General features: G+C 41.5%; 1 protein-coding gene across 4 annotated transcripts in view; it reads left to right on the top strand.

The window, feature by feature from the left end:
• Nucleotides 1–14620, top strand: part of NPNT (nephronectin) — a 78700-nt gene extending 64080 nt beyond the window's left edge. For all 4 annotated transcript variants that reach the window (XM_066280432.1, XM_066280433.1, XM_066280434.1 and 1 more), the window contains 4 exons: nt 4522–4608; nt 5105–5203; nt 12834–13090; nt 14421–14620. In XM_066280432.1, coding sequence (XP_066136529.1) covers nt 4522–4608; nt 5105–5203; nt 12834–13090; nt 14421–14531 — 554 coding nt within the window. In that variant the 3' untranslated portion in view covers nt 14532–14620. The remainder of the gene's footprint in view (nt 1–4521; nt 4609–5104; nt 5204–12833; nt 13091–14420) is intronic.
• The last annotated feature ends 342 nt before the right edge of the window (nt 14621–14962 follow it).

Raw genomic sequence — 14962 nt, 5'->3', positions numbered from 1 at the left:
CCTTTTTCAACTCTAAAACTATACCATTCAAATGCTGAGAATTAATGGTCCAACTATAGAGAATAGTAATATGTATTTGTTTTTATGAAATATACATGTATTTAAGTTGACTATTAGTCAAAATATGATACAAGGGAGGATAATTAAGAGAATCTTGTATCAGCATCTATCCTGGTTATACTTGTGATTTGGGGCATGGCTAGTCATTTATTTTAATTAACACTTTCTGCATTGATCACACTAGCTCTCTGGATCAAAGACTATGTTCAGATTACACAAATACATTTCATTTTTATAGCCCCATATTTAACAACAGGCATAAAGGCTTTGTTCAGTCCTCTGAGCAGTCAAAGTACAAATAACAGACGCGGTTGCTATGGGGTAGGGTTTGGTTATGTGTTCTCATAGAACTCTCTTTTAATTCAATGTTTTAGATAAGTCATTTTTTTCAGAATAGGAATTCTTTTTATAAACGATCTTAAAAACTTAGAATTGCAAAAGACAAAACAAACCAACAAATGAGAAAATATCACTTTCTTTTCCAATAATCGGATTACCACTATTAGCATATTGGTGTATTTTTTACCATTCTTTTTCCTAGTGCAGAGTTTTTGGTTCGTTCATTTGGTTTTCTTGTGCGTAGTTGAGATCATACCGCTTGCTTTCCCCCACTGCTCATTTCCCTTGGTATTTTCCCGTAAACTGTGAAGTATCCTGGGGAATGGGTAGTGTACCTTCCTTTGGCACAGCAGTGGGACGCTGTTAGGGGCATCCTGGTGTGTGAGGGAGGAGGGGGGACACAGGCTGTGGCGGAGCTGCAGGGCAGAGCGCACAACAAGGTGAGAACTAGCAGCTGCTGAGCACTTCAGGTCTCTAAATTCCTTAGACTGTTTCCCAGTGTATTGAAATAAAGGTGTATGTATCATCTGCTGCTGAATTAAATAGTTCTTGGAAACCTAGTGCTTAAAATACTAATGAACCGTCCGACACTTTGCAGGTTGTTAGGTGACTAATTCTTTGTGTCACTGTTTTCCGAATGTGTGATCCCGTTGCTTCCTTTCTCTTTTGCCTGCCCAGCCACTTTCTCTGTTTCTCAACGTCCTCCGGCCACTGTGAATGCCTTCTCTGTCCTGAGCTCTGGCTTTGTGCTTGGGGCCTGAACTGCTCCCTCCTCCCCACCCATCACTTTGCTTGGAAGGTTCCATGTTCTTCCTCTCTCCATCCAAACAGTGCTCCCTCAGAGAGGACCTCCATGATTGTTCTTGGTAAAATGGGCCCCTGCACCAGGAAAGCTGGGGGCAGTGCTCCCCTGTTCACCAAGACTCTGTTTACCATCTGACAGTTTTTCATCTGGAAAAAAGGGAGCTGACAAACCATCCTAATGCCCCTAAGCTATGCTACCTTTCAGATTTGAGCTATTCCAATTCAGAGATAATTTGTGTAAGTTACAACAAGATGAAGGGGAACAAAAAATGAGGATTCCAGCGAAAAACTTTCTCTGTCATAAGAAAGTAAGCATGCTTGCCTACAATTTTGTAGTATTTCTTTTTTTTTTTAAACCAGCTTCTGAGTGTCTTCTTAAAGCTTTTTTTTTTTTTAATTTTTATTTATTCATTTTAGAGAGGAGAGAGAAAGAGAGACAGAGAGAGAGGAGAGAGAGACAGGGGGGAGGAGCTGGAAGCATCAACTCCCATATGTGCCCTGACCAGGCAAGCCCAGGGTTTCAAACCGGCGACCTCAGCATTTCCAGGTCGACGCTTTATCCATTGCGCCACCACAGGCCAGGCCATAGTATTTCTAATAGATAAAAGGCAATCTCCCTCTCAGAGTCCCAGACAAAGCTATAATTGGATGTCATTGCTGTCAGTCATCTGGAGATAAAAAGAGGGAGGACATTTCCCTCATCCCCGGAGCACCTATGATCTGGTTGTGTCCCTAGAGCTTGTATAGAACTACAATAGCTTCTCTTTTATCCCTCACAGGCTGGGTATGTGAGAGTATGCGGGGGGAGGGGGGTAACTTTGGACTTTTGAAACAAACAGGAAAAAAATTCAAAGCAAGAAGCTTAAACAAAATCAGTATAAATATTATGGGATTGTTAATTTAAAAAATTGTTGCTAAAGCCTGACCAAGCGGTGGTGCAGTGGATAGAGCATCGGACTGGGATGCGGAAGGACCCAGGTGCGAGACCCCGAAGTCACCAGCTTGAGTGCCGGCTCATCTGGTGTAAGGAAAAGCTCACCAGCTTGGACCCAAGGTCACTGGCTCGAGCAAGGGGTTACTCGGTCTGCTGAAGGCCCAAGGTCAAGGCACATATGAGAAAGCAATCAATGAACAACTAAGGTGTCGCAATGCGCAACGAAAAACTAATAATTGATGCTTCTCATCTCTCCGTTCCTGTCTGTCTGTCCCTGTCTATTCCTCTCTCTGACTTTCTCTTTGTCTCTGTAAAAAAAAACAAAAAAACCAAAACCAAAACCAAAACCAAAAAAAAAAATTCTTGCTAAAAAGAATAGGAACATTATCAAGAAAGAATCTTTTTGACTAATGTCTGTTCCTTGGTGTTCTACATCTTTCACTACTTGCCTTATAAAAATAAAGCTAATTAAAGTTTTGTCAAAGAAAAGGGAGTATACTCCCTAGTCTCTGGCCAAGAATTCCCCTCCTCCACCACCACCGTTTCCACACTCCCCTTCCCGCTGAGTTACTCTGCTGTCAACTGGTGTTCTCCTTCCTCCTTGATCTTTAAGTTATGCGTGCCTCTCCCGTTAGAGTGCTGGCTCTGTGAGGGCCAGGTCCTTGTTGGTCTTGTTCACCCCTTTCACCTGGTCTCCTTGGCCTCCCACAGTGCTCGGCAGATGGTGGTAATCAAATATACATTAACGGAATAAAAACTGAATGATTTAAGTGAATCCATTTTTTAAAAAGTAGATACTTTAGCTCTGTCTCACTTGTTTCAATGAGGAAAATAGTTCACAGAGTGCATGGATTTCTTGACAAGATCTTCACATTTGTTCAGTAAACACTGAGTGCTTGTCACCAGGTGACGCCCTGGAAATGCCACACGAAAAAGACATGGTTGATGCCCTCCAGGACTTCAGAGACTAGCAGAATCTCTGAAGAGCAGAGGGCAGACACACGTGTGTGTAAATAACAACAAATCTACAAAAAAGTGGAATAGAGGTGTGGAAACAGGAGTCTATGAACTACAAGTGAAGAGTTTAAATCTCCTGGAGTGCAGAGCTTTCACCCGGGCAGTGATATTACACTGGGCAGTGAACAAAGAGGGGAAGTGCATGGGTTAATCAGCAGGAAGAGCATCCCAAGCTGGGGACAGGGTCAGAGGCTGAAAATGAATGGCGTGTTTGGGCACTTTAGGGGGCGGGAGGGTGTGGTTACTGCACTGAGGCCTTTGGATTTGATCTTAAAGGAGCCAGGGCACCTGCATAAGAAAGGCAGGCGCTGGTGAGAACGCCAGATTAGCATGCACCACTGTGCAGAGCTCACTGGAGGGGAGTTAATGCTGTGGTTAGAAAAACCAAACCCCTCACTGAAATGGCAGGCATTTTAGTTAAAACATCCTTTATCCAGAGTGCACAGTGTATCTTTCCTAGAAACAAATTTTTGAACTTCATAGAGATGAATATTTTACTAGAAATTGGTAGTTCTTTTTTGTATCCTGCGACCTTACTGTATTGGCTTATTGTTTCTAGTAGTCTTTTTGTGGATTCTTTGGGGTTTTCGATGTATAGGATCATATCATCTGCAAAAAGTGATACCTTTACTTCTTCTTTTCCGATATGGATGCCTTTTATTTCTTTGTCTTGTCTGATTGCTCTGGGTAGTTCTCTTAACATGCATTTTCCAGATGAAGAACTTTCTTTTTCTTTTTTTCTTTTTTTTTTGCATTCCGAAGCTAGAAACCTGGAAACAAGGAGGCAGTCAGACAGACTCCCACATGCGCCCGACCAGGATCCACCCGGCATGCCCACCAGGGGGCAATGCTCTGCCCATCTGGGGCGTCACTCTGTTGCATCCAGAGCCATTCTAGCACCTGAGGCAGAGGCCACAGAGCCATCCTCAGTGCCCAGGCCAACTTTGCTCCAATGGAGCCTTGGCTGCGGGAGGGGAAGAGAGAGACAGAGAGGAAGAAGAGGGGGAGGGGTGGAGAAGCAGATGGGCGCTTCTCCTGTGTGCCCTGGCCGGGAATCGAACCCGGGACTCCTGCACGCCAGGCTGACGCTCTACCACTGAGCCAACCGGCCAGGGCCGATGAAGAACTTTCAATGTATTTTTATGTTGAATTCTAGAAACTTTTGAAAACTACTGTCTATTTCTGTCCAGATAAATGATGCGATATAGATCAGTGCAGACTTCCTGACTCTCATGTGAAGTGTACTTGAACATGTTGGATTCTGCCACATGAGGCAATGGCAGGTCTTGCTCCTGGCCCCTTGTTAAAGGTAATGTCTCGAATGGAAACCTCATCAAAACAAAACAAATCACCTCTCTCTCTTGCAGTTCCTCGGCAGCCTTCAAATGATTTGTTTGAAATATTTGAAATTGAAAGAGGAGTCAGTGCAGATGATGAAGCAAAGGATGATCCAGGTAGAGACTTCTATTCTCAGTACCGTTATAATGACATTTCACCATTTTGTCTCCATTTCATGAAATAACTTTTAAATTGTAGATTGTTAGGTTACATCTGGGAATATTGTAGAGCCTTTTAAAAAAATTATTTTACTACTTGGTTTCCTCTACAGTTAAATCAGTTGGGCACAAATAAGTGAGTCATCATCTTTTAAAAGTGTATTAAAGCAGTCTTTAATATAAACTATGAGGAGGAAATCATATTTCATAAGTGATGATGTAGCAAGGTCATAGTTTGACAAAGTTTGTGTGCTGTGTTTTTACAGCTGAGCACACGGGCACCATTGTGCTGAGAAAGGATTTACGTGGTTTCCTTTTGATCTCCTGGAGAGAAGTCCTGGTGGGTTGATGGGCTAGTTAAGATCGGGTAGGAGGGAACACTTGTACAGATAATCTTGTTAACAATGTATTGTTAGTTTGTGGTTTACTTGTCTTTCTGGTCATTTCCCTGCAGGTGTCCTGATACACAGCTGCAATTTTGACCATGGGCTTTGTGGATGGATCAGGGAAAAAGACAATGACTTGCACTGGGAACCGGTGAGGGACCCGGCAGGTAATACCAGTTATCTAACTCTAGGACACATTTCAGTGTGGTCCTATTGGAAAACCCTAGGTCCGCTAGGCAGGTGTACTGGAACGGATCTCTGTGTTTACCAAAGAAAGAGGGCCAAGGAGACCTTGTCACACATTCATATTCCATTTTTTAAGTGATTCGTATTCTATTTTTTAAGTGTGAGCTATCCAGTAGAATTATATTATGGGAAGACAAGCAGTTCATTAAAAGGCCAGCTACTCCTCCTCAAAAAGCTTGGTAAATAAAACACGTGGGCTTATTCTGACCTGTAATTTTCAGTTTACTTGTGCCCCGTTCCCAAACGTGAAAGAGACACATCAGCCATGGCAGCAGTGCCTGCTTGTTTTCCCAATCTTGTCTTTTTTTTTTTTTTTCAAGACTTTTGACATAGTTGGAGGCTGAAATTTCTGTGAAGTTGTGAATACCTCTTTGATAAAAATTTCATTCTAACTTGGATACTAGAGCTGTTAGGTCAAATGTTGAGAGGATCCAAATTAGTTATAAATTACCACTACTTACCATATTTCCCCATGTATAAGACACATCCTTTTCCAAAAATATTTGGGGATCTAAAAACTGGGTGCGTCTTATACAGTTGTGGCATTTCCAATGCCATAGATGGAACTGAGGACGAGACAATATATGAAGACAGTGATTTGTCATCAGACACAGATGAGGACAAGCTAACGGATGGGAGTTTTGACAGTGTTGAGGAGTTGTATGAATTTTATGATGAATAAAACTTGAGTTCAATAACTTTATGTAATATTTTTTTTCAAATTTCAGGCCCCAAAATTAAGGTACATCTTTTACATGGGAGCATCTTATACATGGGGAAATATGGCATTCCACTAAAGAATAGTCTTAGTAAGGTGGATTTAGACTTAGTTCCTTGCAAAATTAATAGGCTTTTAAATCACACATATCCTGTGAATCTCACATTTTAGTACTCTAGTACTTACAAGATGTTTGGTCATCTTGTTCCTGGAAGCAAAGATGCAGACTGTTGGTTTTTACCTCCCCTCAGTAATTAAATCTTTTATGGATGATGTCAACTCAATGAAAGGATGAGGAGTTTGGTTTCTTTTTTTCCCCCTTTTTATATTCCTGATTCTAGATTTAGGGACGAAAGAGACAAGATGTGAAGAAGAAGTATATTGTTAACTAAAAAGTATGTTGTTAATTAAAAGCCTAGTTCTTAAATACCAACCCAGGTATTATATAGAAGAACACAGAACACGCAGAAGTTAACTTGAGGTGGGATATGCTCTGTTAAACCAGTTATTCTCCAATTTCAGCATTTGCACAAATCAGCTGGGGCTTTGTTAAAGTGTAGGTTTTGATGCATTCCTAGCAAGCTCCTTGGGGATACCAGTGATACTAATCCTTGATGCACAGTTTAAGTGGCAAGGTACTAAAATATTAGTCCAAAATATTTCATTTAGATCCCCTAAGATTGAAATACTAGATATCTTAAAACTAAAAATTTGAGACAAACTTTAAAAATGAATATTCTATATATTCAAATGGATTTTTAAGACTTCTTTTAGCTACAAGATAATTTTTCACAACATGAGTGCAGCACACGGAGCAGTCCTTCTCATTCCTGCTCTCCTATTAGTGTTCTCAGTCACTGAAGGCGAACTCCGAGCAGGACACTATTATTATTTTATATTTTAACATTTTACTTTTCAACTACAGTTGGCATTCAATATTATTTACATTAGCTTCAGGCATACAGAACAGTGGTAGACAATTATATCATTTACTAAGTGATCACCCGATAATTCAAGTATTCAGCTGGTGCCACATCACACATGGTTATTATTGACTGTATTTCCTATACTGTGCTTTATATCCTGGGACTATTAGGACATTATTATTTATTAATGTCACAAGTATCTGTGAATTAGAAACCAACATTTATTTAATACCTACTATGGTCCTGAGTCATTTATCTCATTAATTTTTTTTTAATATCCTCTTATCCACCCTGAAGCCGGTAATATTGTTTTTATTTCACAGAAGAAATACTGAGGTCCAAAGTTTAAATAAATTTCCTAAGGCCACAGAGCGAAAGAAGGGACTTCACGTCCAGCCCTCTCTGTGCTGCCCATGCAGCCTCTGGGGCCACTCCGAGTCCAGAGCATGTGCTCTGTTCCCGGGTCTCCACTGTCCCGCAGCCTGGCCTCTGTCTCCTGTGGCAGTGCGCATGCCCCGATTAGCAGAGTGCAGGCCCATGCGCCTGGCTGCCCACTGACCTGGAGCAGCGCTGCAGAATGAAGGAGCGTTAGCAGCCGAGCGTGTTCGTGGCCGTAGTGAATATCGCTTTCAAGCAAGGTTCACTCGAGATAGTAATTCATGCTAAGTAAACTCAAAAGAATTTATTATCCATCTATGTAGATAGTCTCTGTAGATAGTAGAACACTTGCCCTTTAGAATTTAAGAACTTTATAACAGAACCAATTTAGTACCTTTCAAGTTTTTATTACTGATTTCATACATAAATGTATAAATTTGTTGTGACACAAATTCCACTTGCCCTCTGAGGGAAAAATAAGAAGAGGATTGGAAATTAAAATTACAAGCAAAAAAGTTGGAAGTGGTGATTTGGTTGTCATAGTGCAGAACGCCTGGGAAGGAAGTGGTGGCGGCTGGCTGTGGGGTGCTCCTCTGGGACCTGCGGGGCCTGGATGCTGGGCTTGGATATTGAAGGCACGCTACCCAAACTGGATGGCTCTAAGCCAGAGGAGACAGTGACTGTGCTGACACAACCAGCTCCACAACATTAGCACAGCGGGTCTCATTTAGGGGAGCGATCTAATGCAGATGAATACGTGGTCTAGAACCCATTACACAGCTGTGGGGGGTGGGCAGGGGCGAAGTGCCTTAGCAGGAAGTGTGAAAGACTTTTAGAGTTTTAACAGGTAATGATATCAGTGAGTGAACCCTGTGTTGTTGCTGCCAAAAAGCTGGCTCAGTTTGCTAGAAATATGCTATTTTTTTCAGACTGGAAAATCCACTTTGGTGGGCTCTTTCTGGTCTGAGAAGAATAGAGATAAGTATAGGTCACTCAGCACGACCTGGACAGAGAGGTGTCTCAAAGCCTGTGGAAAAATGGGGAGAAACCAGAGCGTTTAGCCTGCAGAAGAAATAGTAGAACAGGGCTGCTTTTCGATACTTGATTTACAACACCTATCACCATTGCTCTGTGACCACAGCGGGATGGAAGTCACATCACCAGGTGAAAATTACAGAGAGATGGATTTTGGCTCACTCTCAGACAGAAATTCCCAGCAGTCAGAGCTGTCTAAAAAGAGCTCAGACTGACATCGAAGTAAGGAGCTCTCTGTCAGCGGAGGCATTTGACTGGGTCACATATGGCAAGGTATTATTTTGAGCACTGGATAAGCATTGGTTAGAAAACCTCTTACCCTGGCTCTAAGAGCCTCTGACTCAGAATGGAATGCCCCAGGTAATCCCAAGGAGCCGGGTGAGCAGCAGGGTTCCAGTGTGGAAAATGGGTAGGAAGACTGAAAGGGAGCAGAGTTTAAGAGTGCATGGCACATATCAAGGTGGAATTGCAGGTGGCCTTTCTAGGGTGTGTTGGGGAATTCTAACCACATACTGATGGAAAAATACTAAGAAATTTTCTGATAAAAAATGCCTATCTTTCTTCTAGGATGTTTAGGTGAGGTTGTGTATATATAAATATAAGCAAGTTAATGAATTATATCTGCATATTATCTAATTACCAAGTTCCTTGTTTAGTTATTTCTATCTAGATTATACCATTTATAAAGAAACATGTTTGGATTTCACAGTTATGACTGATTTTAATGTGCATTTCTTATCCAAGATCCAGATATACAAATATTCTTATATGCTAATATTTTCAAGAAAAAAACCCCTCAATTAAATAAACTTACAGCTTTGAGAAACAGCTGTAAAATAATTGCATTTGCTTGCTGCCCTTCGTGGTGCTCACTGGGTTTTGTTTATCACATTCAATCTGAAACTTAGTTGTCAGATACTGAAGTTAATATATTCCTCTAAGGGATGGAAAGTTGTGCTGCCGGCAGCTGTGGTGACTCACTGCAGGCATGTGGCCGTGGCCCTGGAGACACGCCCTTCTGGAGATGTCAAGGCTGGATCTGGGCCCTTTTCCTGGAACCCCGATCACTGGGGATCAAGGGTTAAGGCAACTGACTCAGGGCTCTGTCTGCTACTCCTAGCTACAAGGAATTCACAAATACATAACAAGTATGCTAGCGTGTACATACAAGTGCATCTGTTGCAGCTTAAAAAAATTATTTTGAAAACAGTTATGAATGGAAAAATAAATCAACAGTAAAGATAAAGGCTGCCTTCCACCCCTGGCTCCCAGCTGCCCTCCTAGCCACAGCCAGGTTCTTGGTTATCTCCCCAGAGATATGTTTGTTCCTACAGCAGCAAAGCACCCTCTAATGCACCTTTCTTTTGTCACTTAAGGGCATTATCTTAAGAGTTAACATGAAGAACAAGGATGTTAAAGCCAGAATGCCAGCACCACAGCTTACTAGCTTGGACATTGAGCAAGTCACTTAAATGGGGGGAATCAGTAGAATCTATTTAACATATGTAAAGCATTTAACGCAGTGCCTGTTCCAGAGTTATCATTTAAATAATAGTGGCCATTGTTGGTGAAGATTGCCCTATACCATTACATTCAGACCATCCTCATTCTTTTTTTTTCCCATTGATTTGAGATGGAGAGAGGAGAAGAGAGAGAGAACCATCGACTTGTTCCACTTTTGTTCCATTTAGTTGTGCATTCATTGGTTGCTTCTCATATGTGCCTTGACTGGGGATTGAACCTGAAACCTTGGCATGCTGGGACAATGCTCTATCCACTTAACAACCCAGCCAGAGACAGAACACTCTCATTGTTATTAATGACTGTTACATCATTATTCTTTAGATGCCCCCTTGTGTTTAACCAGCCATCCACTGATGAGCATTTCAGTTGTTTCCAGCCTTTCGTAGTTCAAACAATACTGCAGTGAAAACCTTATACACATATCATTTCATATATGTTTGAACATATCTATAGGATAAATTCCTAGATGTGGAATACTGAATCAAAGGCAACTACATTTTGAATTTTGATAGATTTTACTAAATTTCCCTTTATAAGGGTTATAGCAATTTAAACTCCCACAAACAGTATTTAAGGACCATCCCCAAAATAGATCTTTTAAAATCTTTATCAAGTTTATAGGTAAAAAAACCATCTCATTTTAATTTTATTTTATTATGAAAATTTGACCATGTTTTCACATTTTAAAAGTCATTTTTTCCTGAGATGATTTTTCCCTTTTGTGTTATTGATTTGTAAGTTCTTTATGTAAAAAGGAAACAGTCTCTTCATGTGTTGCAAATGTTTAAATTTTTTTGCTTCTTTTTACTTTATAGTATTATCTTAGAGTAAATATTTAGAAACCACTTCAATGTTCTTCAGTAAAAAATTGGCTGCATAATTAACAGATTACCTGAAGCTATGAAAAATGTCTGTATTTGTTGACATAGAAAAATGTCGTATTTATGAAAAATATATTTATGAAAAGACAAATTATAACACTGAAAAAATGTTCATACAGCAGCTCTATTAAGTAAGAGCAACTCTAGTCTCATTGATCATGTTTTGCAATGTAGTTTTAAATACCTGCACAAAGGGATTAGTTGACTCTTAGGATGCCCTGGTTTGTTAGGCTGCCTTCTTTTCAGGCAGCGTCTGGCAGAGTGATACCAGTGTACATTCCACAGGGATTTAAGATAATCCTTGTTTTCTAAAAACTTCCAGGTTAACTGTAATAACCTTATATCTTAGTCTCAAGCAAAATACCTGTGATGATTCAAAAGCTGGCTTATAGGGAGACATTTAAAGTCCTCCTAAATATCTTGGACAAAATACCATTTGGATTAATTTTGGGGGAGGGGAGAAAAGGAAGTGGTGGGATGAGGATAAGAATTGTGTTTGTTGTTGGTGGTTCAAGAATATGACTAAGGTCCTGTTTCTTTGCAGCTTTTCTTTTTTCTGTTTTCTTAGAACATCATTTATTCAACAGAAGGCATTAAACTCCTTCCATATGCTAGCAATGTAATGAGGTGGTTGTGAGAATAGTTGGTTCTGACATCACAGAGTTCCCCGCTCCCAGGGGAGAGAAACATTGCAAACCAGTGATTCCAATCCGAGGGCAGCAGGTGTTGAATGGGGGTCAGGCAGTTCTGAACTCAAACATTTACTCTGCCGCTCACGGGGTGACACCTTGGGTGACCTCACCTCTCAAAGCCTTAACTCTGTATCTGCAAAACAGTCCTCTACTTCACAGGCTGTTAGCAGGCTTCATGATACGCCCCCCATGGGGCACCCGGCACAGCCCCACTCAGAACAAATGCCTGGCAATCACCTCTTTGGTCCTGTGACTGCTCAGAGAGCACCTGGAGGAGAAGTCCCTTGAAAAGCAGGAGGATATCCCGAACCTGTTGTGTCTGATACAGATTAAGCATAAGAAAAAAAAATGCTTGTCTTTTCATTGAAAGATAAGTGAGTTTTCTACCAAAACCGATAGGTGTGTTCAGCATTGCAAACACATTTTCCTGTGCATAAATCAGCGTTGAAACAGCGTGTTTTTCAGTTGGCTACAGTAAGACAGCCTCAGAGCAATGTCAGTTGTACTTGGATTGAGTTTCAAGATAATACTTGCAACTTTCTTCCCTCACTTGAGAAACAGCTTTCCCCCAGCTCAAAAAAATTTCCCCTTAATTTCAGTTTCTCTGTCTATGGGGAAGGCAAACTTTATAAGCGCAAGAGATCTGAAGACAAAGTGACAGTTTTAGTTAACATTTTGTGTTCATGTATATGTACTCAGAAATTTATCTCTGATATTATTGTAATATAAAAACATTGTAAACTGCTTAGGTTTAAATAAAATTAAGGCCCCAGAAAACTGGACAGTTTCCGGGGGAGGAGCTGTATCTTCCTGGGGGGAGGCACCTCCAGGGTGAGCAGCATAGCAAGCCCTGGCGTTTTTAAAGGACTGTGTTCTCTTTAGAGTTTAAAAATAAAACGTAGAGAGAAGTAATAAACAGATTTAGTACCCTTTAAACCACCATCTGCTCCACTGCCTAGAGGTTAATTATCCACATAGAATATTCTCCCTGGCGACATCGAGGCAGCCGCCAAATCAGCCAGCCAGCTTGACAACATAATCATCAGTCTGTGAGCATCGGGAGGCGGTGAGCGCGTGCATCTGTGCATGCCTGGGTACGTCTGATCCTATTCCACTGGAAGGTTCGCAGTGTTGGCGTTCCTAATTATCGTGTGTCCTCGGTAGAACTTGTACTCTCTGTGAGTACGATGAGCAAGTGTTTTCTGTAAACACAAACCCATGGAATTTGAGATAGGCCTAGAAATAAGTCACATTTTTCTCCTTAAGAAACCTGGAATTCTTTACAAGTGACTGTCACAGTTTCAAGTTTATTATACTCAGCAAATCCTGCCCGTACTCTTTGTGCTGGAAGGGACGCTGGGGCGTGCGTTCACATGGCCCTGCTTTTCCCATTGCAGGTGGACAGTATCTGACCGTCTCGGCAGCCAAGGGCCCAGGGGGAAAAGCTGCTCGCTTGGTGCTCCCGCTCGGCCACCTCAGGCATTCAGGGGACCTGTGCCTGTCGTTCAGGCACAAGGTGACTGGGCTGCACTCCGGCACGCTCCAGGTGTTTGTGAGGAAACACGGTGCCCACGGAGCAGCCCTGTGGGGAAGAAATGGTGGCCATGGCTGGAGGCAAACCCAGATCACCCTGCGAGGGGCTGACGTCAAGAGCGTAAGTAGAACTGCGAGGATGCCGTCGGGAGGCTTTCCTTTCATAGGAGAACTCTGGGGTCTGAATGGGAAGAAGCCTTGTTAACTTCATTAGCTCAGACAGAGGTTTGTGTTTCTTTCTGGGCATGACAACTCCATTCCCTACCTCTTTTTTTAAATCGCTTTTTGCTTCTTCGTACACTCTTCCTTATAACCCTTGACCACTACCGTTCTTCCCACCTCAAAGTAGATCCCCTACTTTCATTAAAAAATAGTTATTAATTGAAAAAGTAAAAATGTAAATTAAGACAAACTTCAGACGGCAGGAGTGGAAAGCTTAACTGTTCCTGCTTTTCATTTCATTCCTATACTTCAAACTCTGACCACCACGAGTTACCCTAAAGTATTCTTTTTCCCCCCAAGATATTTCTTTAAAGGCTGTTTTCTGCCCTTTATCTCACAGATTATATAGCTTAGTAGCTTGGATGAGGCCTGAATAGAAGGCATCTTGTTCTGTTCAGGACAGGATGTGGGAAAAGCTTTGATTGAATATGTAAGTTTTATCTTAAGTAATCAAGTCATATGTAGTAAGGTGATCTGTAATTCCTCACCAAGCTATTGAATGCATTTGGAAAAAGTGTCATCTTTATGTTGATGCTTATAAAGCTTACTATTAGAAGATTCTTCATCCATACCTACAGGTATAGTTATTTAAAAAAATTCTTTTAGAAAGAAAATGTAGACTACATTAATACAGCTTTTATCAGAGTCTTGAATTTTATTTTCTGATTTTTTTCTTAATAAAGCAAGGATGCTATGAAAGATGAACTACAAAAATAGTGGACATTGTTAGTCTTTACATAAGTAAAACAACAGTGTGATTGGATTATGGAGTTTGATTCTCTTATCTTTTGCAACAAAGCTGTGTGAACCCCATGGAGGAACTGGCAAGCGTCAAGAGGCAGGCTGCTGACTGGTCCTGGCTCCAAATTTCTGCACCTTTACAGTCATTCACCACACTCTCTGTTACTTCTGACTTTGGCAATCTTTGACAGAATGGTCGCATCATTAAGCATTCCTAAATTGTGGTAATCTAAGGTTAGAATGGCTTTTAAAGGTACCAGACTCTGAGTAACAGGGCATGATTAACAGTTTACTGGTGATTTAAGTTTGTACCAGAAGGCAAGCCTCAGGTGATACTGTTCTCTGGTCTTTCCTTCTGTTAAGTAAGTTTCCTGTTTAGTTGTGTGTGTGTGGGGGGGGGGGGGGGGGAGTTTGCCTTTATTTTGCTAACTGAGTAGGCATCGAGAAGAGCAGAAGAGGCTTGACCAGTGTGTGCGTTCTCTCCCTAGGTCATCTTCAAAGGTGAAAAAAAGCGTGGTCACACTGGGGAGATTGGATTGGATGATGTGAGCTTGAGAAAAGGCCCCTGCTCTGAAGAACACGAGCAACTCCACAACTAGCAGGGAACTCCTGTGTGACTCCCTCATCTTTTCTAATCTTCACCTCCCATCCTTGCTTCCCTTTCGCCAGGCATAGGAGAAGAGTGGGTCGTGGGTCAGAAAAAATCTGATTGTTGACCCACATCTTGTTGGCCTGCTTTTAGTGCAATCCCAGTGAACAGTGACACTCTCCTTGAAATGGGAGGGGCATCTGTAGACACATGCAAGCCATCTTTGGGTGTTACCCTCCATCCTGTGGCTCTTTGAGGAACTGGCCTTCAGTGTGTGTGACCTATGCCATCCTTCACCCTGATTACAAGGTGTTCCTTGTACCAATTATGGAAGACGTTTTCAAAAGAAATTTGTGCACATGGCCATTCTGTTATCTGTTCAGTGTTGTACTATGAGTGGTATTGGCTTCCCCTAAGATATGTTGTACAATGTGCTTGTGA

Source organism: Saccopteryx bilineata, chromosome 5, assembly GCF_036850765.1.
Source record: "Saccopteryx bilineata isolate mSacBil1 chromosome 5, mSacBil1_pri_phased_curated, whole genome shotgun sequence".
NCBI lineage: Eukaryota > Metazoa > Chordata > Mammalia > Chiroptera > Emballonuridae > Saccopteryx > Saccopteryx bilineata.
Note: the sequence above shows the minus strand (reverse complement) of the source record. Positions and strands in the feature narration are given on the sequence as shown.